The 26,990-nt window shown below is 45.4% G+C and overlaps 1 protein-coding gene across 1 annotated transcript in view; it reads left to right on the plus strand.

Annotated features, from left to right (window-relative positions):
* Positions 1-1,044: 1,044 nt before the first annotated feature.
* The window catches only part of LOC126481872 (mucin-2), a 265,151-nt gene continuing 239,205 nt past the window's right edge, over positions 1,045-26,990 (plus strand). The window contains exon 1 of the mRNA XM_050105831.1: positions 1,045-1,112. Within this exon, the coding sequence (XP_049961788.1) occupies positions 1,045-1,112 (68 nt within the window). The remainder of the gene's footprint in view (positions 1,113-26,990) is intronic.

The raw sequence follows: 26,990 nt of genomic DNA on the forward strand, positions 1-26,990 counted from the left end.
TAGTTTTTGCCTTGAAGTACACACCAGTTCGGTAAGTTTTCGAGGGTCTAATACCGAAATGACTGCATCCGTTTCACCTGGAAGGTCATGTACACGTTCTTGGACACATAATTACACCATTCATGCCTTCCCTCTTGCACTTGCACGTACACCAATATGACCGAGCGAGGTAGCGATAGCAGTGCTAAGGCACTAAATTCGCATTTGGGTTTTCTATGATTTCCATAAATCGGTTAAGGCAAATTCTGGGATGGTTTCATCGAAAAGATCACGGACAATTCCCTTTCGCATCCTTCCCTTATACAATTTACAGCTCCGTGTCTAATGACAGGGCGTTACAGTAATACGCAAGAGGCTGCAAGGTGACTTAATGGAGTCCACGTGAAGGCCATCTTCTCTCTCTCTATTTAAGACACGGAGGACTTTGTTTGTTTGTTCATTTGTGATTCATACTGATCTACAGTTTTATTCCGATCTTGATAAAAATTTTGAGACACTTTACTTTGAAGACAAGAGGGAGACCATTGTCTACATCAGATTTCGTAATCTGACTGAAACATACATGTATGTAATATATAAAACCGAAATACCGTTACCAAAAAATCTTTAAATTCTTGGCCGCCGATTTACATCAAATTTCTACACGATCCCATATCGAACCCGGTTGAGTGGACATAGGCTGCATATATATATATATATATATATATATATATATATATATATATATGAAGGAGAAACATTATTACCAAACATATCGAAAGTATTTGAGCGATTTACTTCAGAATTCTTGGCAGTTTTACTTCAAATTTCTACATTCAAATCAAACAATGAAGGAAATTAGAGAAAAATTTAATCCCTAACAAACGAAATATATCGTAGTAAAGTGACCGCAGTTCCTATCGCAAGAACGAATTGCAGCGGCAATACCCGTCTTGAAGATACTACCATCAGAAATCACTAGAACGCACTACGAGCGAAATCTCGAGAAATTGGCAGAAACGAGATTGTAAGCTCTGATTTATTGATTAGTTGCCGTAGGTTCATATGCAGTGGAACAAGGCTGGCCTTGAAGAACCTATTGCCGACGGAATGGAGACCACCATCATAATGGGGTATGTTATAGACAAAGACATATTCATTCCTCGCATTCCGTTGATACCCAGTGATTTAATATGTCCTTCGGTTTAAAGCTATTATATTCGCTATGATTATCAACAAGGCACGGGGCCAACCACTTTGTGTGGCAGATATTAAACATCCCGGGCAACGCCAGGCACTGCAGCTAGTAACAGAATAATTTGCAACGCTAGTCTTACTTCGTAAGGGATGCAACTTACATGGAGAGAAGAATGAGAGAGTACTGCTAGCCTTTGCTGTGATTGAGACCTGTTGACCTCTGGATTAGCTCAGAGACGCGTAGGTCAGCAGAACAACTGGAGGACGCCGGTCGATTGGCCAGACTGCTCCCCGTTCTTCTTCCTTTCTTTTTTTGTGGAGGCGGCTGAAGTGGAACGCCGCCCCACTTGGCAGCCGAGGCGGCCCGGCCAGGCCCGGCAGCGGCGCTTGCGGCGCGCCAGGAGTGGTTGGCAGCCCTGCGCCGGAAGTCCGCCCCGGCCCCACAGCCCCACTTATTGTTAAAAAGAGCACAGCCGGCGGCGCTCATGCGTGCGGCCAAAGCGCTGCTACGGCTCCTCTCCGGGGATTCCCCCACAAGTCGAGTGCTTTTTCCCTACCAGGCTGCCCACGCGCACCCTTGTTCCGCGAAATCCCCCAACAGCGCGTCATAAACAACAATGAGCGCCCCGCCAAGTGGAGATTCCAACAGACCGAAGAGGACAGAGAAGAGTATAATTAAAAGCCAATACTGTAAACGTCATCTGTACTGTTCTGTTCGCATATTTCAATTTTTTTCTCCTTGCTACTAGTCTTCTGGTTGGTCTGAGCTCACCCGCCGTTAATTCCACTCCCGTGATTTTGCTGAAATGATTAGGGTAACTGGCAAGCTGCATCATACAAACTTCAGTACTGATGACCGAAACAACACGGGACATTTCCTATAAAATTATTTACCTCAGCTCTGTTGCTGAAGAAGAAATCTTGCAGACTTATGTCAAAAATGTCAAATGTGTGTGAAATCTTATGGGACTTAACTGGTAAGGTAATCGCCCCAAGCTTACACACCACTTAACCTAAATTATCCCAAGGACTAACACACACACCCATGCCCGAGGGAGGACTCGAACCTCCGCCAGGACCAGCCGCATAGTCCATGACTGCAGCGCCCTAGACCTCTCGGGCAGACTTATGACTGCTTTGTTTAGTTCACCATGGTTTCCTTTTCTGTGCACAGCTGTTCATCTCGGAGTATCATTTACAACCGACATCCTCAATTATTTGACGTACGAATTCAGGTTTCTGTCACAGTTGCGTACAATTTCTTGGTGGTGACTAGTTTCGAACGCTAAAGTTCATTCTCAGGCCGTTGCCAGCAATTCAAGTGTTTTTTGCTACACCATAATTCCACATAATCAAGACCTGTGTATCAGTGGAATAATGCTCTGACAGGCACTTGAAATGCAGCCAACGGTCGGAGTATGAACGTTCGACAATAATCGCCACCCAGAAATTGTAAGCGGTTGTGACAGAAACCTGAATTAATAGTAGCCCCTGTTCAAATATGAGTCGCTGGCCCTTTCACCAACAAAATATTGAAATTACATAAATTTCCTTGTGTCGTAACACATGCTCTATCATCACGTCCCTCCTTTCAGTCAGTGTTTACCGAACATATTTTGTCCGCATCTCGTGGTCGTGCGGTAGCGTTCTCGCTTCCCACGCCCGGGTACCCGGTCGGGTTCGATTCCCGGCGGGGTCAGGGATTTTCTCTGCCTCGTGATGACTGGGTGTTGTGTGCTGTCCTTAGGTTAGTTAGGTTTAAGTAGTTCTAAGTTCTAGGGGACTGATGACCATAGATGTTAAGTCCCATAGTGCTCAGGGCCATTTGAGCCAACCAAACATATTTTCCTCGCTGATTCTGTGGAAAACCTCATTCCCCGTCTCAGCAGTCAACGCGACAACCAGCATCCTTCTATAACAAGACATCTCAGATGCTCCGGTACTCGTCTTTCCAGTTTGCCACAGTACATACTTCACTTCTATACGAATCTGTGTCCAATTGTACACTGCCTGAGGAAAAAAGCGAAGCACCCAAAGACATATTCGCATGTCAGCTTGACTACGTGCAAATAAACACCATAGGTGGCTATGTAAATAATTAGTTATAATTCTCTGCGACAGTTAGAACGACCGCCAGTGTGTATTATCGTTGTTTATGTTTACTTTCGTTACCCAGCCTCGTACGGTATACACTTATCAGCCAGAACATAATGATCGCCACCCTACTATTCATATAAACCCGCTCAGGCGATGGCAGGGTCACCAGGCGAGAAATGACTGCTTTTTAGTGCGTGTAGTATCAGTGAACATCATGTCCTTATGTAGATGGGGGAATGCGCGCGATCTATCGGAGTTTGACAGACGACAGATTCTGATTGTCCGGAGGCTCCAAACGAGCATTTCGGAAACTCCACGATTTGTCGAGTGTTCGAGGAGTGTTGTACTGAGTGTCTTCACACGTGGCGAAACCAGGGTGAAACGTCACGGGGTAGGGCGACCATGCCTCATTACAGAAGTCAGAAATCGTAGGCTGGGCAGACTGGTAAAACAGGACAGGCGGTGAATAGTGGCGGAAAAAACATTAGACTTTAATGCTGGGCAGAGTGTGTCTGAACTTAGTGCACCGAACACTCCCAACGATGGGCCTACGCAGTCAACGACCCATGCATATGTTAACACCGACACCAGCAACAACAACTGAAATCGGCACTTGACAACCGGCACTGGATGCTGGCGCAGTGGCGGAGCGTTGTATGGACGGATTAATCCCGATATGTTCTTCATCATGCCAATGGGAAGGCGCGAATCCGTCGTCTTCTAGGGTAACAGCTCCTTGACATTTGTACTGTGAGACGGCTCCATCTTGCTCTAGAGAACGTACATGTAGGCATCCATGGGTCCAGTAGAGCCCGTGCAAGGCGCCATGAAGGCCAAGGATTATCGTACACTGGTTGCTGACCACATACACCACTTCATGACGATCAGCAGTGGCATTTTCCAACAAGGTAAAGCGCCATGTCACAAGGCCAGGAGTGTGATGGAGTGATTCGAGGAACACAGTAGCGGACAGCGAGTTGCAATTGATGCCCTGCACCCCCCGCTCCCGCTCCCCCCCCCCCCCCCAGCCCAATTCGCCAGATCTTAACCCGTTCGAATACATCTGGGATATGATTACAAGTGGTGTCAGAGCTCATCGCCCCCCTCCCCCGAATTTACTGGAGGTAGGTGACTTGTATGAGCAGATGTGGCGCCAATTCCCTCCAGCGACCTACCAAGACCTCATTGTTTCGATGCCATGACGCATCACCGCTGTATCTGTATCAAGGGTGGGCATACCGGCTATTAGGTATGTGGTCATAGTGTTTTGGCTGATCAGTGTATAAGGGACGTGAACAGCATCAGATGTTGATTGCTCACAGTGAGGAGCACTGTGATGTCTTGTATTCCTGTAAGACCAGGTTATCAGCAACTGAGATTTAGAAAAGGGCCTCATTGTGGGTCTCTCTTGGGGCCGCTGCTTGAATTACGCAATATTCAGGTTTGTGGACTATTCGGATGTGACAGTGGCCCAATGTTGGTTCAAATGGCTCTAAGCACTATGTGACTTAACATCTGAGGTCCCCCTAGACTTAGAACTACTTAAACCTACCTAACCTAAGGACGCCACACACATCCATGCCCGAGGCAGGATTCGAACCTGCGACCGTAGCAGCAGCGCGGTTCCCGACTGAAGCGCCTAGAACCGCTACGCCACAACGGCCGGCGCCATTGTTGGACTGCATGGGAACAGTCGACCACGACTGCATGGGAATAGTCGACCACGACTGACTGCCACGCAGGACAATCGCCGTACATCATAACCACTTACACTTGCGCCTGTCATGCTGTCATCCTGCAACATTGGTCGGAGATCAGCGGCAGTCGGACTAGGGAATTATCGTCCCTTGTGAAGACTGCCGTTAATATCACACCGTAAACGGCCGCATTTGGACTGGTGCCATGGCTGGAAAGCATGGACTGCTTATGAGCAGCGTCGCCCTGTGTGATGCGATCATTCTCGATTCTGAACTGGGCATCGTTGCCGAGTATGCGGGGGTCTGGAGAGATATCCTGTTCTTCCAATGTTCTCGAGAGTAACAACGGTGTTAGTCTTGGGGTCACAGTAGCAAGGGGCGTGGCTTCAGGTCACGGCTAATAGTGATTGAGGAAACAGCATAACGGTACATCACGGACATCCCTTCCATGTGTTACCTCTCAAGCGACAGTATCGTGGTGGCATTTTACAACAGGACAGTGCTTGGCCTCACACGGCTAAGTGATGTTGAGATACTCATGTGGCCAGCAAGAGATCCCTTGTCTGTTCCCGATGGAACACGTCTTCGAGCAACTCGGACATCCACTCCGTCCCAGAGCCAGTATACGGTATACTAAAGACCAGTTACAACGGCTGTGGGTCAGTTTGCCTCAAGAGGAAATACAATGGCCTTATAACACCTTTCCCAAACGAATTAATGCATTCATTCGTGGCCAGAGGGGTGCTATCTGACACAGATTTGTCGGCTCATACTGCCAAATTTTTTGTAAGTTTCAAATGATTTTGTAATTACGGAAATAACATCCCACACCCCTGAACCCTGAAGTTTTATTTCGTTTCCTCCTCCATTTCTAGGTGCTTCACTGTTTTGGTCAAATGGTGTGGATTCTCAGAAATTTATTCCCCAATTTAGGACCTATGTTTGACATTAGCATATTTCTTTTCTCAAGAAATGCACTCTTTCATTGCACTTATCTGCTTCTTATGTGCTTCTTGTTCCATTCGCAATGCATTACGTGGTTTCCAAGGTAGCTGATTTCCTTCACTTCGCGTATTACAGTGCCCTTAATTTTGTTGCCAAGTTATTTTTAAGCTAATATCTGCTGCTATTCTTCAAAGGTCCTGTTAACCTTTCTCACTTTCATTAAGGATATCAATGTTACCAGGGAATGCTAGCATGTATATTCTTCTAACCTGAATTGTAATCACAATGTTGAATCTTTCTTTTAATCCTTTCTTTGCTTCTTTGATATGAGGGTTGGACAGTTCGGAAACACGGCATCCTTCCTTGTGCCATTTTTAATATGACCACTTCCCTCTCGGCCTTGCATTATGACTGTTCCCTGTGCCTTCTTGTTCATATTATATATTACCCATCTTTCCCTGTAGTCTATACCTATCATTGTGGTGTCTGCAGGTATTTTAAAGGTTGCCAAACGTTTCTAGTAGTTCGACAAGTGCTACAAAAGTGGCCTTTATATTTTTATTTTTTTTGTTTCTATATTTTCATCTCTTTTCATGTTTAATTATTTATTTATTTATTGTAAGTCTTGCTTACATTAATAAAGACAACGTCAGAACTGCTTTCTGGTGCATTTACGTTTTACAAAGTTGCAATGATCTTAATCTGAGAGATCATCAGTTTCATTCTTACAGGTATGTTTATTAATCTTATTAGTAGATTGGATGCTTGCGCTGTTAGGATGATCTGATTCTTTAACTGTTTATCTAAAATGATCAGATAGGAAACCCTGTCATGTATACTTTTTACGTCTACATACATACTTCTCAAAACTCATTACAGGGTGTGGCAGTGGTACGTTTTCTACCACTATCTCTTCCCCACTTACGTGCTCCATTCGCAAATGACGAGTAGTTAGAGCGATTGTCGGCAGCTCTACGTCTGAGATCAAATCTGTCTGGCTTTACGGTCGTAGTAATCTTGTCGTAGTAATCTTGCCTTGCGTACATAACAGGAATCAATAGGTCGCCCACGTTTTCTCATTCCTCTCAGAAAGGACTCTCTCGGAATTTCTGAAGCAAATCTCTCCTGATGGACAAGGCCTGTCTTGTAGCGACTGCCTTTGGAGTCTGTTGAGCGTCATAACGTTTCTCGCGGCAACTAAACGATCCCGTGACGAAACCTGCTGCTTTAAGTCTTAGTCTCTCTTTCCCACCCTTTTACCTTCCCCTGTAAGTGTCTGAGACTGAGGAGCAAGACTCAAGCATCGGGCGAACTAGTGTTTCGTGGAGTACTCCTTGTCGACAAGGGAACGGAAACTAATTGCCTCTCGTGCCTTTAGTCTGAAGATGACTTCTGGCTGGTCAGGAGCGCTTACGGCACTGTGAAAATCTCATGTGATTGTCTTTATAAAGGTATAGAAAATATATAATCGTATTTCAGTTGTTCATAGAGCGGAAAAGGGTAGGTGTATGGGTAGGGACATTTGGCAATGAATTTTAAACTAACAAATAGAACTTCGACATAAAAAATATATTAAGAACATTGTCAGAATTCTTCGCTGTGCGTAGGGAATAAAGTTACAGTAACTTTTCATCACAGGCTATATTTCTGACATAAAAACAGACCGATAGTCCGAAAGCTACACAGTTATATCATAAATATGAGAAAGCAAAGTAATGTCTGAGTTAATAATGTCTGAGTTAATAAATAACACACCGAGCGGGGTGGCGCAGTGGTTAGCACACTGGACTCGCATTCGGGAGGACGACGGTTCAATCCCGTCTCCAGCCAACCTGATTTAGGTTTTCCGTGATTTCCCTAAATCGTTTCAGGCAAATGCCGGGATGGTTCCTTTGAAAGGGCACGGCCGATTTCCTTCCCCATCCTTCCCTAACCCGAGCTTGCGCTCCGTCTCTAATGACCTCGTTGTCGACGGGACGTTAAAAAAAAACAACAACAACTTAATAAATAACATTAAAAACTTAACATCTATGTGCATAATGTGCATACAAGATTGATATTATACAGACTCCGCTTGAAAATGAGCCATGGTCAAAACTAGTAACGGGGAAAAAGCATACCATACAAAAGAATAAATTGCAGCTCTGCTGGAATAGGCAACTAAGAAATGTATTTCATACAATTCACTGAAGCTGGAGCTGATGGATATAAGTGAGAATACGAGAGAGTGAAAGCGGTTTTAACCGCGGTTGTAAAGTTTTACATGTTTAACGACATTCATCTGTTTAAATGGAATGCCAACGACGCTCACTGCAAATCGTTACAGAACGCGGAATGTATGCTGCCATTATACTGCAGTTTCAGGCGAGGGGCTTCCCAATAACCACTCTGAAAAATCGGCCGTTAAAATTCAATGAATATTCATATGAAATTTGTGTATATATTGCCATTCTTTGAGTAATCCGAAACATTATTGTACCATAGCCAGTTCAAGTCATCCTGAAGAGACGCTAGAATACTGATAAAAAAAATCGAGAGGCAAAGACAGGCTTTCGCAAGAGTTCAGTTCTGACTTCTGATATATACAAATCATTAAAAAATGCTTCGTGAAGCGTGTTGTGACGAGCCAGTTGCTCGGCCACCATTGACCAGACATTTTCAATTGGTCAGAGATCTGGAGAATGTGCTGGCCGGGGCAGCAGTCGAACATTTTCTGTATCCAGAAAGGCCTGTACAGAACCTGCAACATGCGGTCGTGCATTATACCAAGGATGACTCATAATCTAAAGGAATTCTGGGACTGGGTGTTGTGTTTTCCGTACGTTCGTATCGTCATCATCGATATTTCGCTACTGAGATGGCTGAATGGGCACGTCCCGAAAGCCAGGGAATTGGAAAAACAACCTAAAAGAACACAAATTTTTAATGATGAATGTCTCCTAGGTATGCAGTGTGTAAAAAAGTGCGTATACAAGATTTTAGAATGTTTAGAAGAGGTACAAAGAATTGCTTCTTTATATTTCAAAAAGTCAAAGATGCACCATTTCCCCGCCAGGCGGTCCACGAACGTTTTGACGCTAGTAATGGGCTTCATACTATCGCGTGATGAATATTTTTTCAGAGATCGTGATGGAACTATCGTTCTCCTACATTAAGGCATAACTGCCATTTGGAAGAAAAAAAGGAAAATTTGATTTTTAAGTCCCGTCGACATGGAGGTCATTATAGACAGAGAACAGGCTCGGAATGTTGTTTCAAGGCGGGGCAGAAAATGGGCCGTGGCGTTTCAAAGGAACCATTCCGGCACTCACGTGGATAAATTTATGGAAATCACGGAAGCCCTAAACGTAGATGGCCGATTGTGGATCTGAACCGTCGTCTTTCGGAATGGAAGTCCGTTGTATAAACCACTGCGCCACTTGACTCGGTGTGGTCTCTGCGTGCTAATGTTAAAAACGATATTCATCACACGGCAGTGCAGCTTGCGGAATGTAGATGAAGATGTCGATTTGTAGCCAGTGAGAGATGATGTCATAAACATCAGCGGGCCAACGGCGCCACTTGTAAATGTCGTCCAGATGAATAGGCCTGTCTCTGCCGTGCCTAGTGACATGGGGAAAACATCGCCTCGTCTTGTATTGGACTTAATCCGACTCCCTTTGCGCCGCGCACCACAACCCATCAAGCCAGACGATCGTATTCCATAATTTCTACATCTACATGGATACTCTGCAAGTCACATTTAAGTGCCTGGCAGAGGGTTCATCGAACCACCTTCACAATAATTATCTTTTCCAGTCTCGTACAGCGCGCGGAAAGAACGAACACCTATATCTATCGGTGCGAGCTATTATTCCCTTATTTTGTTATGGTGAACGTTTTTCCCTATTTAAGTCGGTGTCTGCAAAATATTTTCGCATTCGGAGGAGAAAGTTAGTGATTGAAATTTTATGAGAAGATTTCGCCACAACGAAAAACGCCTTTGTTATAATGATATCCACCCCAAATCCTGTATCATTTAAGTGTAGTGGTGCTCCTGCGGACGTGCTGATGTCTTTGCTTTGTGGCCGAGAGTGGGACGGTTGTTTCTACGCTCCATAGCGATCAGGTGTTCGTGGGCGGCATTTCTTTTTACCATCTGTCGTAGCCGAGCGCTTAACTGGCGTGTAATTTGAGGAACCACGGATCATCTATCCGTCGTAATAATTCGCGATAGTCGACAGCGCCCCCTTTCATCGACATGTTGCCGTTCACAGTGGTTGACAATATACGAGGCCGTTTTTCCTGTAGTCGAGGGTGACTGACAAATGTGGAACGCAGAAGTCCCAGCGTCTGTACAGTAAGTGTACCAGAGGCGGTTGTCCGCCCCCGGTAGCTGAGTGGTAGGGACTGGGTGTTGTGTTGTCCTAATCATCATCATTTCATCCTCACAGACGGCACGGTAGCTCAGCGTGTTCGGTCAGAGAGTTTAGCTACCCTCTGTAATAAAAAACTGAGTGAACGGATCAACGAACAACCTGAACGAGTGTCTTCGGACGTCCGCCACGAACAAATTCAACGAACAATATAGAACAAAATGAGATCAACAAAAAAAAGTGGTCAGCATGACAGAATGTCAATCGTAAGGGCCCGGGTTCGATTCCCGTCTGGGTCGAAGATTTTCTCCGCTCAGGGACTGGGTGTTGTGTTGTCCTAATTATCATCATTTCATTCCCATCGGCGCTCAAATCACCGAAGTGGCGTCAAATCGAAAGACTTGCACCCGGCGAACGGTCTAACCGAGGGGAGGCCCTAGTCACACGACATTTTATTTACCATTGGCGGTGTGTGGTACGGCTTGGTCGTCCTTTACACCATTGTCGCGTCAGTGTATATAATGTCCGAACTTCCCAGCAGCCTTACTTCTACAAATTACTGGAGACCTTTCATACGACTTCCGTACCGCATTATTACATGAAACTCTCAATACAAAGGAAATACAGGGCAGACTCACAGAGCAGCACGAACCTAAGACCTTCAGGTATCGAACTTCAAGCACGGATACGCCCCCTCACGTCATTCGAGAAGCTACATTAGACACATTTCACCAGTTACTCATAATTAGTGAGGAGAAATAAACGAGGTCCTTCTTAGATCATCCACAACACTAGAACATGGGATGATCCAGCAAAAAAAATGTGATTCCATGACAACAGATATTAACAATACATTAACTATAGTATGTAATAGAACGCAAAATGCCGTGACACAAGGCAAATAATCCCACCTGATGTTTTCCTGCAGAGATGTTTTTCCTCAGCTGTAAGTGTAACGCCAAGATTACAAAATAGGTATATTAACATTTTCCTCCTTTCAACCTGCATTACGAACTTATTTCTTAGCAAGTAATGACGTAAAGAATGTGAAACCGGCATCATAAAAAACTGGCTGAAGAGAGCTCCATTTTACCTTACACCACCACCATTTCAGAGATAGAATGGAGGGTAAAAGAAAATCGCTTCATTGGCTGTTGTGAGAGGAAGGCGCTTACATTTGACTGCGCCTGCGCAAAAGCAACACTTGCTGAGCGGCTGTTACTCGCATCCGCCACGCGTGCGCACATGGCGGACGTACCCAGAGAGCCGTTTTGTGGTCAGCCGGCGGCTCACTTTCACCTCGCGGCTGCAAATATCAAGAGCAGCCGCGCGTTACGCAACCAGGCAAGCAGCCAACCGGTCCGGTGGCCGACGCAAGTTCTGACAACTGCGCACAGGCCTATACCTCGCTACTGCCAAATGCCGTATACTGCTACACTGTGAGCGCATTCTGCATAAGCGTCGCCCAAATTCCCATCCGCGTAATCTGATGAGATTTTCCGTGAATTTCGTGTATTATTCATTATTCATGTAGTTGTTGTGGTCTTCAGACGGAAGACTGGTTAAATGCAGCTCTCCCTGGTAGCCTGACATGTGCAAGCTTCTCCGTCTCCAAATAACTAACGCAGCCTACATCCATTTGAACCTTATTACTGCATTCATTTCTTGTCTGTCTCTGAAATTGCTCCCCCCACATCCCCCTTATCAAACGGTCGATTCCTTGACACTTCAGGATGCATCCAATGAACCTTAAGTATTCTTCCTTGGCACCACATTTCGTACACTTTTATTATCTACTTGTCTGAACTGTCCACGTTTCACTTGCGTAGAAGACTACACTCCAGCTATACTGATCCGCCAAAACATTATGACCACTAATCACCGAGCGAGGTGGCGCAGTGGTTAGCACACTGGACTCGCATTCGGGAGGACGACGGTTCAATCCCGTCTCCGGCCATCCTGATTTAGGTTTTCCCTGATTTCTCTAAATCGTTTCAGGCAAATACCGGGATGGTTCCTTTGAAAGGGCACGGCCGATTTCCTTCCCAATCCTTCCCTAACCCGAGCTTGCGCTCCGTCTCTAATGACCTCGTTGTCGACGGGACGTTAAACACTAACCACCACCACCACCACCACCACTAATCAATTATTCAAAATGACAGTCACAATCGCATTATTTATTTTGACTCCAACCGGTTTCAACCCGCGATGGGGTCATCTTCAGGGCAATTTACACCATTATAGTTACCAACCGTGCACAGGCATGGTGACGACTCCAGCGAGCGACCAAATGGCGTAAATTGCCCTGAAGATGACCCCATCGCGGGTTGAAACCGGTTGGCGACAAAATAAATAATGCGCTTGTGACTGTAATTTTGAATAATTGATTGTAAGGAAACCAATCGCTGTTATCTCCACACAACTATGTTGTCTAAAAAATCATGATCACTGCCCACCGCGACGTTTGGTGCCTCCACGGGGCGTTGCAGGCACTTCACGCGGTAATGAAAGTACATAAGCGGAGCAGACACGGACGGGGGTTCACCCTAGCGAAGATAGGGACAGCAAATGGGGAAATCCATTGAGATAACCGACTTTGACAGAGAGCAGATTATTGTGCAGAACCTGTGAACGAGTATTCGAAAACGGCGAATGTTCACGTGCTAATGTCTTGAGTATTTACGGAAAGAGTTAGAAGGACAATGGAAACTACTTCTAGGAGCTATATGGTTGGACGTACACGACTCTTCACAGAACGTGGGGTTCGGAGGCTTGCCTGCAGTGTAAAGTTGGATAAACGGTGATCTGTGACACCTCTGCCGAAAGAGCACAATGCTGGTGCAAGCATAAATGTCAACTTACTATACAAGTTGTACATAACCTTTTGCTCCCTCTATTTTATACCTGCTACTTTCAGAATTTCAGAGAGTTTGCCTCGCAGTCTATCGTCTATGATAATTAGTAGGATCAATATTGCCCGACGTGTTCCTACGTTTCTCGAAAACACAAATGTGTGTATGTGTATGTGTGTTTTCTATGTTATGTTGACAAGAGAATAAGCGGAATGTTCCGTACCGTCAGCGAACGCAGTATACGTAATCATCAAGTCAGCAGTCCATTACTACTTTTACTAGGTTCTGGATTTGACAATTTCTAGCTCAGTGGAATGTAGTCGAATTAAGTCGTGTGATGCTGGGGGAATTAGATTAGGAAATGAGACACTTAACGTAGTAAAGGAGTTTTGCTATCTGGGGAGCAAAATAACTGATGACGGTCAAAGTAGAGAGGATATAAAATGTAGACTGGCAATGGCAAGGAAAGCGTTTCTGAAGAAGAGAAATTTGTTAACATCGAGTATAGATTTAAGTGTCAGGAAGTCGTTTGTGAAAATATTTGTATGGAGTGTAGCCATTGAAAGGTGGCTACACTGAGCCACAGCGCCAGAGAGTTTTGTTTCGCCGCCTCCACTGGCTGTGATTATTGAGAAGTAGCGGAGAGCAGTGCTTGTTGAGAACTCGTAGTAGGAGTGCTTGCTGAGATGTCGTAGGGAAGAGTGCTTGTCGACATGTGGCAGTAGTCAGTTCTTGTTGAGATGTGGTAGTAGCGAGTCGGTGTGGAGATATTGTAATGATTAGAGTGCTTTTCATCAATATAAATGAAGGTAACAAACTACTTTTCTTTTTTTTCTCATTATTTCAATGTCCTGAATAATACTTCATTACAGGTTCAGTCAACAAAGCATCTGCCTTGTGTTCTTGTATTAGAGTGTAATTCTGGTTTTCTTGCGCAATTATAGTATTTCTATTTTTTTATCACTTCAGTATAAATGGTATTTGAAATTTCTTGTCTTATTGAAGAAGAACCGTGCCAGATGTGTACGTTGAGTCATACTCCCACACACAGAACAGTTATACTTGTGCTTTGGTTTCGTAGGTTTTATAGTTGCTGGGGACTCAATTAATTAATTGTATTAACGGAAATTTTCATTTCATTCTTGTTGTTGTTCTATGCAGTCAGATTGCGTACAAATACTAATCAGGGCCAACAGCGTAATCGGACATACAGCTACAAAAAATTTAAAAAGAATTTGCATTTCATATTTATATTAATTAAGCCCCCATGCACCATGTATGGAAGTGAAACATGGACGATAAATAGTTTAGACAAGAAGAGAATAGAAGCTTTCGAAATGTGGTGCTACAAAAGAATGCTGAAGATTACGTGGGTAGATCACATAACTAATGAGAAGGTATTGAATAGAATTGGGGAGAAGAGGAGTTTGTGGCACAACTTGACTAGAAGAAGGGATCGGTTGGTAGGACATGTTCTGAGGCATCAAGGGATCACCAATTTAGTATTGGAGGGCAGTGTGGAGGGTAAAAATCGTAGAGGGATACCAAGAGATGAATACACTAAGCAGATTCAGAAGGATGTAGGCTGCAGTAGGTACTGGGAGATGAAGAAGCTTGCACAGGATAGAGTAGCATGGAGAGCTGCATCAAACCAGTCTCAGAACTGAAGACCACAACAACAACAACAGCTCAGGCTGCATTCGGTGGATTGTCTCGATATGCAGACGTTGGTAGCCCTGATAATATGCTCACCTTGAGACGGCAGCCACGCCCACAGCCGGTCCCCTGATAGGCCTCACCTCGCCTCGCCTTGCTTGCGCGTTTCCTCCAGCGTGTCTGGACGCGAAAACAGCTCCAGCGCGTCGTCGCCACGGCACCCTTCCTGGCTGACAACCTCCAAGGCGAGACGGGTGATACAGTAGAGCCACGGAGACAAACAGAACAGCATGAACGTTGATCATCAAACTGTTCCTCGGAAGTACAGGGGATGCCTAATATGCATTCAGGGGTGAGTTCAGTACTACTCGGTTGTGGCAAGGCGGATAGTCGATAAGACTAACATACAAAGTAAAACCGTCCTCTTTCCAAAGACTGGTGTTTTTGTGCTAAGTAGGGTCCCACTCAAAGTTGTATGTCCTGCCTTTATCCGATCTTTGAAGTGACTGGCGCCACTCGGATATTTCACGCAGTGTTGCTTGTCCGTTGGCACTGACAACCCTTGGCAAACGACGCTGCTCTCGGTCGTTAAGTGAAGGCCATTGGCCACTGTGTTGTGGTGAGAGGTAATGTCAGAAATTTGGTATTCTGGGCACACTCTTGACACTGTGGATCCTGGAATATTGAAGTCCGTAACAATTTGCCAAATAGAATGTCCCATGCGTCTAGCTACAACTACCATTCTGCGCTCTCAGTCCGGAGCCGCACGACTGCTACAGTCGCAGGTTCGAATCCTGCCTCGGGCATGGATGTGTGTGCTGTCCTTAGGTTAGTTAGGTTTAAGTAGTTCTAAGTTCTAGGGGAATGATGACCACAGATGTTGAGTCCCATAGTGCTCAGAGCCACTTGAACCATTTTTGAACCGTTCTGCCCGCATCTCGTGGTCGTGCGGTAGCGTTCTCGCTTCCCACGCCCGGGTTCCCGGGTTCGATTCCCGGCGGGGTCAGGGATTTTCTCTGCCTCGTGATGGCTGGGTGTTGTGTGCTGTCCTTAGGTTAGTTAGGTTTAAGTAGTTCTAAGTTCTAGGGGACTTATGACCACAGTAGTTGAGTCCCATAGTGCTCAGAGCCATTTGAACCATTTTTTTTTTAACCGTTCTGCGTTTAAAGTCTGTTAATTCCCGTCATTCGGGCATAATCACATCGGAAATCTTTTCACATGAATCCCCTGCGTACAAATGACAGCGCCGCCAATGCACCCCACTTTTATACCTTGTGTACGCGATACTATCGCCATATGTATATGTACATATCGCTGACCCATGACTTTTTTTCACCTCAATGCAATGTGCGTGATGGCTCCGGGTGTTTATTGTCGCTATCTGTCTGTAAAGGCCTGCCCAGTGGCTCTATTCTGAGATCTGGACCAGCGTTTTGCAGACAAAGGCGGGCAAATTGATCGGACGGCGCGGAGGGGAGCGGCCAGACGTGGGCTGAACGGCGAGTAGCGGCCGGTGGCTGTACTACCCTGCCCTGGCCTCCGCCTCTTGTTTACTACTGTGCGTCTCGCCCCTCGAGACCAGGATGCGTCTTTCCGTAGCCCGATATACAGTGTGAACCGCTTAAAACCTGCACCGCTTTTACTTCGGGAAACTGAAGATATCGATACGATGTTTTGGGCACATGGTAGTATTGGGTACTCGAATTAATTCTCGCTTTTTGTGGGGCAGAAAATAAAAGCCTATTTTACTCTAAGATGACAAGATTTGTAGGATAGCGATATGCACATACACAGATGGCGGTAGTAGCGCTTGCACAAGGTATAAAAGGGCAGTGCACTGGCGGAGCTGTCATTTGCACGCTGGTGATTCATGTGAAAAGGTTTCCGACGTCATTGCGGACGCACGACGGGAATTAACAGACTTTGAACGCCTAATGCTAGTTGGAGCTAGACACATGGAACATACCATTTCGCAAACCGTTGCGAAATTCAATATTCCGAGATCCACAGTTGAAATCTGGTTTCGCAGGACAGAGCGGATCGGGTTGTGTAAAGGGGCCAAGGTCAATAACTATTAGTTATACAAGAACACACACAACTTTATTCCTCAAACCGACGCACCGTTTTCTCTTTAAAACAATAAAGATCAGTTCACGGCTGAGGACCCAAGTAACTTCTCCAGAATAAATTTAAATGATTGCTTTTAAAACACCAGGATTTAGAGTAACGGCTGAAGGCCTTACTTAAGTAAAATTACAATATCTTCTCGGCTAAAGGCCGAAATAATATTTCAGATCAGCTAAGGAAATTCTTTAAAGCCGAGCATTTAAAAATTCCGGCTAAAGGCCATCTTAAGGAATATTCGAGTTAACTCTTCGGTTGAAAGCCCAATTAAAAAAATTTTCTTTACATAAGAAAAGAGAGACTTTAAAGATAAGCCTTTACCCAGTACAACAGAAAAACATCTTAAGAAAACTTGAAGTATCTTGTCAGCTGAAGGCCCACACAATTACTCAAGAATAATTAAAGACAACCTTAAGGTAAACATTTACAGAACATGGCTGAAGGTCGTTTCAAGAATTCAAGATCATTAAAGAGAAACCTTACAAAGAAGGATTTACATATTAAAGCCATAGATTGTGAAATAAATCCCGCTGAAGCCCTAAATGCAGAGCAACAAGAATTTTAAGTGAAACACGGCTGGAGGCCTAATCTTAAAGTTGTTATGAAGTTCGGCTGAGGGCCATATACTAAACATAAAACAGACAATATTAATACACGTCTGAAGGCCTGACACAGTACCTGCGACCAAATAAAATGACAAACATAAACAACAAACAGTGGTGCTCAAAAGTGTTCCAAGGGTCGGCCTGGGGAGGAAACTCTAACCACAGTTTAGGTGAGACAGGCACCCAAGCGTAACACTTTAATCGAGTGGCAGCTCGACCTAGGGACGGCTGATGAACCCACCAACAACCTAATCAATTCCCTTCCACCCGACCACGGCACGACAACCGAAAATATCAGTGAGGAATAAGATCCCAGCAGCACTACGTCTTGACAATTAGCTTCTAAACACAATCAACGCACAATAACCACACGAAGACAAAAAGAAAACCCAAAACCTGTCGCAACCGACCGACTGGCTACTCCAGTACGCAGACAGCGTTGATCCACTCAGCGGAAATCACAGAAGCTACACACAGTTCCACGTAAACACTTGCACCAAGAACTCCGACAATCCTAAAACCGATCACCGTGGAACAACGAGGAGAAATGACAAGTCACACACACAGAGAGTTTCCATAACCGGTCGGTGACCAAATACACGTCGTCTGATGAGACGACAGACCGAACGACCAACCAAGGTCGTCCCCACCCAAGTTATGAGTGTCGGCAGCGGTCGGGCGAGTCTTGGCTGTCCGGAGCTCACTGCAGCTCCATCCCAACTCAACTCGATGTCCATTCGGAACTCAGAGACACGGCGACCCGGGCACACTGGCTCGGACCCACCCATGCAGAGGTAACTCTTGCCAAACGGCGACGACATCTCTGCACGAAGAAGGAACCGACCTACGTCCGGCAAGATGACCAACTGACGAGGTCCAGAAACCGTCAAAAGACCAATGAGACGACCTACCGAACGACCAACCGGAGGTCGTTCTCGTTCCAATCTCCTTCCGTCGGACAGTTCATGTGTGTGGTCAGCGGTCGGTAAGAACTGGCTGTCCGCGCCCCTCTGGCGCTCCGTCCCCTGACTGCTGCCCACACGACGACCTGACAATACTAGTGGTCGCTCTAGAGATGGTACGACAGTGCCCTTATCGATAAGCGCTGCAGCTGCCACTCACGGGCAAGCAAACCAGCAACCTAGTGACGCCAGTAAATCGAATTAAACGAAAAACGAGGCGACAGAGCCACAAAAACAAGATGACGAGTAATAAACGGCATAACCGCGAGCAGCGCACAGCTCAACAGTGTCCCGAGTGTACCACATTTCGGCTTACGCAGTGGCCAACGCCCTTCATTTAACGACCGAGAGCAGCAGCGTTTGCGTATAGTTGTCAGTGTTAACAGACCAGCAATAATGGGTGAAATGACTGGAGAAATATAAGCAGCACGTACGACGAACGTATCCGTTACGACAGTGCAGCGAAATTTCGCGCTAATAGGCTAAGGCAGCAGACGACCTACGCCAGATCCTTTGCTGATAGCACGACATCACTTGGCGAGCCTCCCCTGGGCTCGTGACTGTATCAGTTGGACCCTGGACGACTGTTAAACCGTGACATGATCAGATGAGTCTCGACTTCAGTTGGTAAGAACTGATGGTAGGGTTCGAGTATGACGCAGATCCCACACAGCCATAGACCCAAGTTACTGTGTTGGTAGCTCCATAATGATGTTTACTGGGTCCTGTGGTCCAAATGAACCGATCATTGACTGGACAGGGTTATGTTCGGCTGCTTGAAGACCATTTCCAGCCATTCAAGGACTTCTTGTTCCAAAATAACGATGGAATTTTTTTTTTGGTGGCAATGCTCCATGCCGCCGTGCCACAATTGTTTGCGATTGGCTTGAAGAAAATTGCGGAGAATTCGAGCAAATGATATGGCCACCCAGGTCGCTCGGCATAAACCCTATCGAACGTTGATGGGTCACAATCGAGAGGTCAGTTCATGCACAGAATCCTGTAACGGTAACAATGTCGTAATTATGGCCGGCTTTAGTGGCAGCATGGATCAATATTTCTGCAAGGAACTTCCAACGAACTTGAGACAATGCCACGTCAAGCTGCTGTACTACTCCGGGTATAAGGAGGTCCGACACGATGTTTGGAGGTATCCCATGACTTTTATCATGTCAGAGTAATAGAGTGTTATAAAATAATTTACTGATTGTGGTGTGCTTCGTCAGCTACAATCTTTGCCCACTTTTTGGCTAACAAAGGCATCCCACGACAAAAAAGTCAGATTCTTTTGAGTTGATTACTCATGGAGCCAGATATCGAGATCACTGAGAGATTTAAAGTGTTGTTCAGAAAGGTCGTGCTGCATGTACTGAAACAGGTGGTATTCTGAAAGACAATGATTCAGTCTGAGGTATCTGTAGACAGTGAACTCATCAAGGCAACTGGTCAAATACGTAGGCGATCATGGTTCAAGTCCATGGAATTGCAGCAACTGTCATGCATCACTTTGTACCTACGTCAACACAATCACACAGAAGATTTTGTCACACATCTGAGCATGCTGCGGGCGTCTTGTCGCTCACCTCAGGATCTTTGTTCTTGAATCGCCAAAACCAATCTCTGTGCGTTGTTTCCGACAGAGCATATTCTCCTTATGCTTCGAAATAGCAAATTATGACTTTCCGCAGCAAATTTCTTGGGATAAAAGCATGAGAAAAATACTCCCGCAAATGCTGTTTCTTAGGTACAAAAACGGACATGTTCAAGGCAGTCGAAAATGACATATGCATCTGAAAGTCTAATACTTCTACTTACGTCTCTTGGCGCTGTCCGCTGTGCATTAGTACATTTAAGGCCTCCTCTTCGTCAACAGCGAGAATTAATTCAAGCTCTCAGTCAAAGAGGGATATTTAGTTTCGTTTCATGGATAATACTCTTAACTTTTATACCAACTAAGATACTAAAATTACTGCGGTTTTTCAAATGGAACCATTTACTTTTGTTGAACGATATTCGAAAGCTCCAGTACAGTAATTCGACGCTCGTTAATGATGGCATTAAAAACTTTCCATAAAAATGTACGAGAAATGTGCTGAAATTAAGGCCGAACATAGGGATTGCACCCTTCCGTGACTCTCCTCACCTATAAATCCCTGATCCGATCAATGCTCCGTTATGCAAATGTGACACGAACTACCGCTCCTCACACTTTTCTTCACGCCCTACAGATCCTCGAACGCCACGCACTAAGCGTAGCCTTTCGCATCCGCTTACCATTCCCTAACCGAATTCTCTACCAACTTATAAAATTGTGTGCCCTACTCCTTAACACCTCCGAGTATTCTACTTTACCCTCAAATTCGACGCTAACCAGTAACTAGTTTCTCCCTGCTCTCTGATACTGGTACTCTGCCGCACCTCTACTACCACATTCCCCCAACACTACATCTCCACATCCTCCACGTCCTCTCCAGACGAACCTGCAATCGCCTCTTCTTACCCAACTACGAAATCGGACCTGATTCATACCTGTCCTACAAAATCTAGTAGAACCCACCCCAGTTCCCCTTCGTCACCATCCCTTTCCACTTACATCAAGGCTTTGTTCGGAACTGCACCCCTCTTCACTCACCAAAATGCCTCCTCCAAACATCCGTTTACGAAATCCCCCCCCCCCCCCCACACACACACACATACTTTCCCAAATGTTACAATTCCATAATACTCCTATCCCTGGCAGCCTACATCCACTCATAATTTCACTCGTCTTGGTATCCATTGTAATCAGTCAATACATCTGCTTCTTATCTTCTAGATTACTCAACAGACCAGCTGACTTTTACATTTTGTGAAACACTCATGTTTACATCCATCTGTGTGAAAATTTGAAGCAGTCAACAAATCAACCTTTTATCTTTCAACTTATGCAACTAACCTTTATGTCTTTCTATAATGTGAAACCTTCGTTTTTTCTGCCGACATGTACGATTCCCAATATGTTTCAAAACTTTTACAATCGTTTCGATGAAGAGCGGCAAATTGAACCCGCTGACAACCCACCCCTTGCCCATATGGAGGGAGGGGGGGGGAGGGAGATAAAGTTACAGCAAAGGGGAAAATTGCTAAACTTGAAAGATAAGGCGAATGGAATTCGCTACTCCGGTGTAAGCAGTGCCAAGCGTGGCTCGTCTCACTGGCTCCATCGCTGTCTCAAATCTTTCGACAATAGCTTTTCAGTTGAACATACGTACACCTGCTTCGAATAATTACGCCAAGCCCCTTTCTCGTACGCTAAAAGTTAGCATATAGTTCCATTCAAAATGACCCTCTATCGACGTCGAATTGAGCTCTTTCTTAGAGCATAAGGTCTGTCTTCTTGCAGCTCATAAAACGGAGCCTGGCACGAGAAACCAGCTTGGCGGTGGACCCAGCCGCCTTGCCATTCATCTGTAGAACGTTCCTCGGATACTGTTGCGTACCGATTGAAGTGGCACAGCGGTTAGTACACTGGACTCGCATTCGGGAGGACTACGATTCAAACCCGCGTCCGGTCATCCAGATTTAGGTTTTCCGTAATTTCAGTAAATCGCTCCTGGCAAATGGCGGGACGGTTCCTTTGATAGGACACGGCCGCTTCATTCCTCATCCTTGACCCAGTCCGAGCTTGCGCTCCGCCTCTAACCACCTCGATGTAGGCGGGACGTTAAACCCAATCTTTCTTCCTATTTTGCCAACAGCTAAACATCAACACTAACGAGAATTGCACCACGTTGGTTATATTCTCAAATACTTTCGAATGCCGATAAGAAAATTAAAGGGTGTCCACGGGAAACATCCCTGATCTCCAAATGCAATAAAGAGAAGCTATGAGGCATAGATACTTGCGATTTGAGTTATCATGTAAAGTAACTCAATAGTTTTGTTAAAAAAAATTAATGCTCCTCCACTTCTGTAACCCATAAAATGTCTAGGCGATATTCTATCTCAACCCATGTGCTCATAAGCAAGTATAGGGTGAAGGAGGTTATTCCGCCCACAATTCTTCGATGGAGATCACCAGGGTCACGTAAACGTGAAACATACATAATGGCTTTCACATGCCTCTATAGGAAGAATTCCTTCGATGATCACGGGAGCTCATTTCGAAGCAGGACTCATCACTGAATACAATTTTACTGCAATCAATGAGATTCCATGCCGAAAACATGTCTGGAGACGCCCCGGAATTCTGCGGGACAAAATCCTGCTTGTAGCCCGCCACACGGACCCACAACTAGGACTGATGGTCTTGGGCGACATTTCTTTTTATTGAAGGATCCCTTTCGTTGTCATCTCCAGCACCCTTACAGCACAGCGATAAGTCGACGACATTCTACACCTCGTTTCGTTTTCTCTTCATGGAAAGCCTACACTGGCTTACATTTTAGCAAGATAATGCCTGTCCGCACACGGCGAGAGTTTCTACTGCTTGTCTTCGTGCTTGCCGAACCGTACTTTGGCCGGAAAGTTCCCCGAATCTCTCCCCAATTGAGAACTTTTGGAGCATTATGGGCAAGGCCCCCCAGCGAGTCCGGAATTTCGACAAACTAACGCGCCCAATGGACAGAATGGCTCAGGAGGTCATTCAACAACTCTGTCAATCAGTGCCAAGCTGAATAAATGTCAAGCTGAGTAACTGCTTGCATAAGGGTCAGAGATGGACCAACACCTTACGGACTTGCTCAATTCGCGAAGCTCTTTCCCTTAAATAACTCATTCATTTCTTTCTGAAACTGTAATCGTTTGTTTTTCTGTACATGTACATCATATCTACCAGTTGCCGTCCATTCGGATAATTCGTGGTGCGTCTTCCCCTTTTTTTCCCCTTAGATTGTATGTGTGTGCCTGGTGGCGAATAATGATACCTTAATTGCAGATGCACATTACGTCCGAACTCTTGTGGTAATCAGATGAAGCCGTGAGCAGTGTGGATAATCGACAGTTGACGCTATGAATGTAGAGTGCGACAAGTTGAAGATTTGGTATGGACGTGAAGCATGCTCAGATAGCCGAAGCAGTTAAGGAGACCGCTCGCGTGAAGTGTCAGCTGGACCGGCACTAATTTTCACTTGTCGCCATGGGTTTTATTTCAATGCCTGATTGCGGCTAAAGGCTGAATTTCTCTTACATCAAAATAGATATAGTTTATTTACAGATAGGAAGAAAAAATAGTAAAAATAAAACAATGAAGATGATTTCTTTTCATGATTTACTATAAAATGTACTTGTGGATCATGTACTCGGGGCTAATATGGTTATGGTGATGGTGATGATGAATCTTCTGGCAAGTTCCTTGAAGTCACCTTGTAGTAAATATTATGTGGAGGGGAAGGATGGAGGATTGGGTCCTTATTTTCTTTAGTGGGGAGAAGGTGTGAAGGTGACGTGGCGTTGAGAAGTGCAATGTTCTAGTCAGGAAAAAAGAGCCTGGTTGTATGTGTAGGGTGTAAAGGCAAGGATGGATGACAGCTAGCAGCGCTGGTTGGGTAGGCAAGTGGGTTAAGATCCGCTGAGTTTGCAAGATGTATAGGATTACCCAATATATTCCGGGAATTTAAGGAAAAAGGTAATTTTATCAGCTGGTGGAGGATGGGTATACGAGAGGGAAGATGGATGTGGAAGGCAAGATGTAATGCTTGACATTCTAAGACATGTAAAGTGTGGTAAAATTTTAGGGATGCGTAGATCCAGGCCACTTTGGTAAAGCAGAAGATGACGCTGGTTTAGCTGTAGAGGAAAGTGACCTGTTAGTATTTTTAGTAATCTCAGTCAATTGTGGATTCTTTGTTGGATGTTCAGTAGATGAGGACACCAGTTTAGTTTGTAGTCGAGAGAGCCGGCCGGAGTGGCCGAGCGGTTAAAGGCGCTACAGTCTGGAACCGCACGACCGCTACGGTCGCAGGTTCGAATCCTGCCTCGGGCATGGATGTGTGTGATGTCCTTAGGTTAGTTAGGTTTAAGTAGTTCTAAGTTCTAGGGGACTTATGACCACAGCAGTTGAGTCCCATAGTGCTCAGAGCCATTTGAACCCTTTTGTAGTCGAGAGTTAGTGTCCAACGTATTTTGGTGTGTTAGTAAGAAGGATGAGATGGTTAAGGGTGGTGTATTGGAGACGGGAGTGCACTAGAAGGGCATACAACGAAGGCTTTCACGACTGGATGTTTCAGCTGCCGAGAATTCTTCCGGGTTGTATGGCCGTGGTCCATGGAACTCTTCTATCGCTGACTTTTCGTCCAAACCTACGTTGGACATCTTCGGAGATGCTCCTGATTGTGATGAGTCTTTCTGAAATCGGCAAGACACAGCACAACCAGGAGCACCTCCGAAGATGTCCAACGTAGCTTTGGACGAAACCTCAGGGATAGAAGAGTTCCATGGACCACGGCCATACAACCCGGAAGAATTCTCGGCACTAGAAAGTCAGTTGAGAGGTTTGAGAGTTAGGTGGGGTAAGGAAAGTGTTGCCGCCAGCACACTGGAGCACATGGGTGGGAGCAGGTGGCTAGAGCATATCAGCTGTGTAGAGGAGATACAGGAAGGGACACTCCTGCAGATGGAGGGAAGATGAGGCATTGAATACGATTGATGGTGACAAAAATGGGGTTATATGTCAGTAAGAAAGTTATAAGATGGATATAATTGATTGGCGGTGCACATACTTCTACCTTGAACAGGAGACCGGATTGCCATTTTGAGTGAAATGCTTCTTGAAGGTATTGAGAGACAAATATGTAGGAAAGAAACTGATCGTCCGTGGAGAATTTCGGATGTAAGCCACTCTGGATTTTAGGAAGGGGTAGGTACTGTTTCAAACGTTTTTGGGCGGTCTTGGTTAGGGAAGACTAGAGTACTCACCTAAGACAGAGTGAGGGCTAATCGGTCGGCATGAGTAGAGAGTGTTTGGCTTAACCGCCGGGCTCTGGTGTGCGCCGGCCTCGCCCCATGTCGGCAGGACGGCTGCTAGCGCTGTTTACGACGGCGGTGGCGGCGGCGGCGCCGCCTGGGCGCCACGGCGCCTGCAGGGGCGGCGTCGCCGTCGCCGTTGCCGTCGGCTCTCCTCTGTGGCAGTGAACTGCAGCCGCTGCCCGTAGCTGCTTCCTGTCTACCGCAGCTCCGGGATATACTCCCTTCTGGTGCTTCAACACCTACAAGGATGGCTACATAAGTCTGGTAAAAAAGCAAAGGACGAATGTTTGTTTCGTAAACAACTCACCTGACTTCTCCTTTGAGGAATATTTACTTGGTCCAAAGATCCTACAGTTTTTTCATTCCATCGCAAAAATAGATTCTGTCAAACTGTAAAATACTCGTTGACTGCAACTATTGCTTCCTCATTTGATGAAAATTTCTTCCCAGAAAGCTAAAGTTTCAAGTAATGGAACGGGAAGAATCACTTGGGTCTACGTCCGGATGACGAACCTATTCAAAGCCCAATTCGTGCACTTTCGCCGCTGTCATCTTTGATGTGTAAAATGCTGCATTATCCTGGTGAAAGGACACTAGTTTGCGTGCCAGTCTTGGTCTTTTTTCAGCCAACTCAAGTTTCAAACAATTCAACAATTAAGCATAATAGAGCCCAGTTACAGGACTGCCTTTTTTCTAGTAACATATTAGGATTATTCCTTGGGAATGCCACAAAACAGTGGCCATCACCTTACCAGCTGATAAAATGGTCTTTGTCTTATTCATTGAATTTTCACCAAAACTTGTCCATTCTTTTTACTGCCGTTTGGATTCTAGTGTGTAATGATGGATCCAGGTTTCATAAAAAGTTACAAATTAGAGCAAAAAGTCTTGCGGACTGCGACTAAGCAACATCAGATTATGTCTTTGAATGCCGTGCCAAATGCACTTTTGGAGACGGCTGTCAGCAATCGCGACGCCCACGAAGCACACAGCTTCTTCAGAGTCAATTCTCAGTCCAAGATATTATGCCCTTGCTCAGCTGAGATACCTATAATCTCAGCAGTCTCGCCAGTTTTTATTTGGCGGTGTTGCCTTCTCATATCACGGACTTTGTCGATGGTGTCTTTTCTGGTGACATCAGTTGGACGACCGGAGCGGTGATTGTCAGGCCACGTTTAAATTCATTAATCCAAAAGCAAATGCTCTTCAGTTATGATGCAGAGTCCACGTGAAATTCATCCAATTGTGTTTTGATTTTTGAGACAGTTCAACCTTCAAATAAAAATGTTCAATAACAGCACTAAACCCGGTTTTCCCCATTTGCAGTCGCAGTCGACACATGGAGCAATTCAGACGTCTGTCAACATTGAACTGTACGCTGTTTATTGTTGAAATTCTTTAGACGATGCTTGGAATAATCAAACTTACTAACCATGAAGCATAACAAAAATTTTCCATTCTTTCATGGGGATTTAACGTAGTCGAGCTTCATAAGTATGTGCATGGGCCGGCCGCTGTGGCCGAGCGGTTCTAGGCGCTTCATTACGGAACCGCGCTGCTGCTACGGTCGCAGTTT

Source organism: Schistocerca serialis, chromosome 5 (assembly GCF_023864345.2).
Source record: "Schistocerca serialis cubense isolate TAMUIC-IGC-003099 chromosome 5, iqSchSeri2.2, whole genome shotgun sequence".
In the NCBI taxonomy this organism is placed as follows: Eukaryota; Metazoa; Arthropoda; class Insecta; order Orthoptera; family Acrididae; genus Schistocerca; species Schistocerca serialis.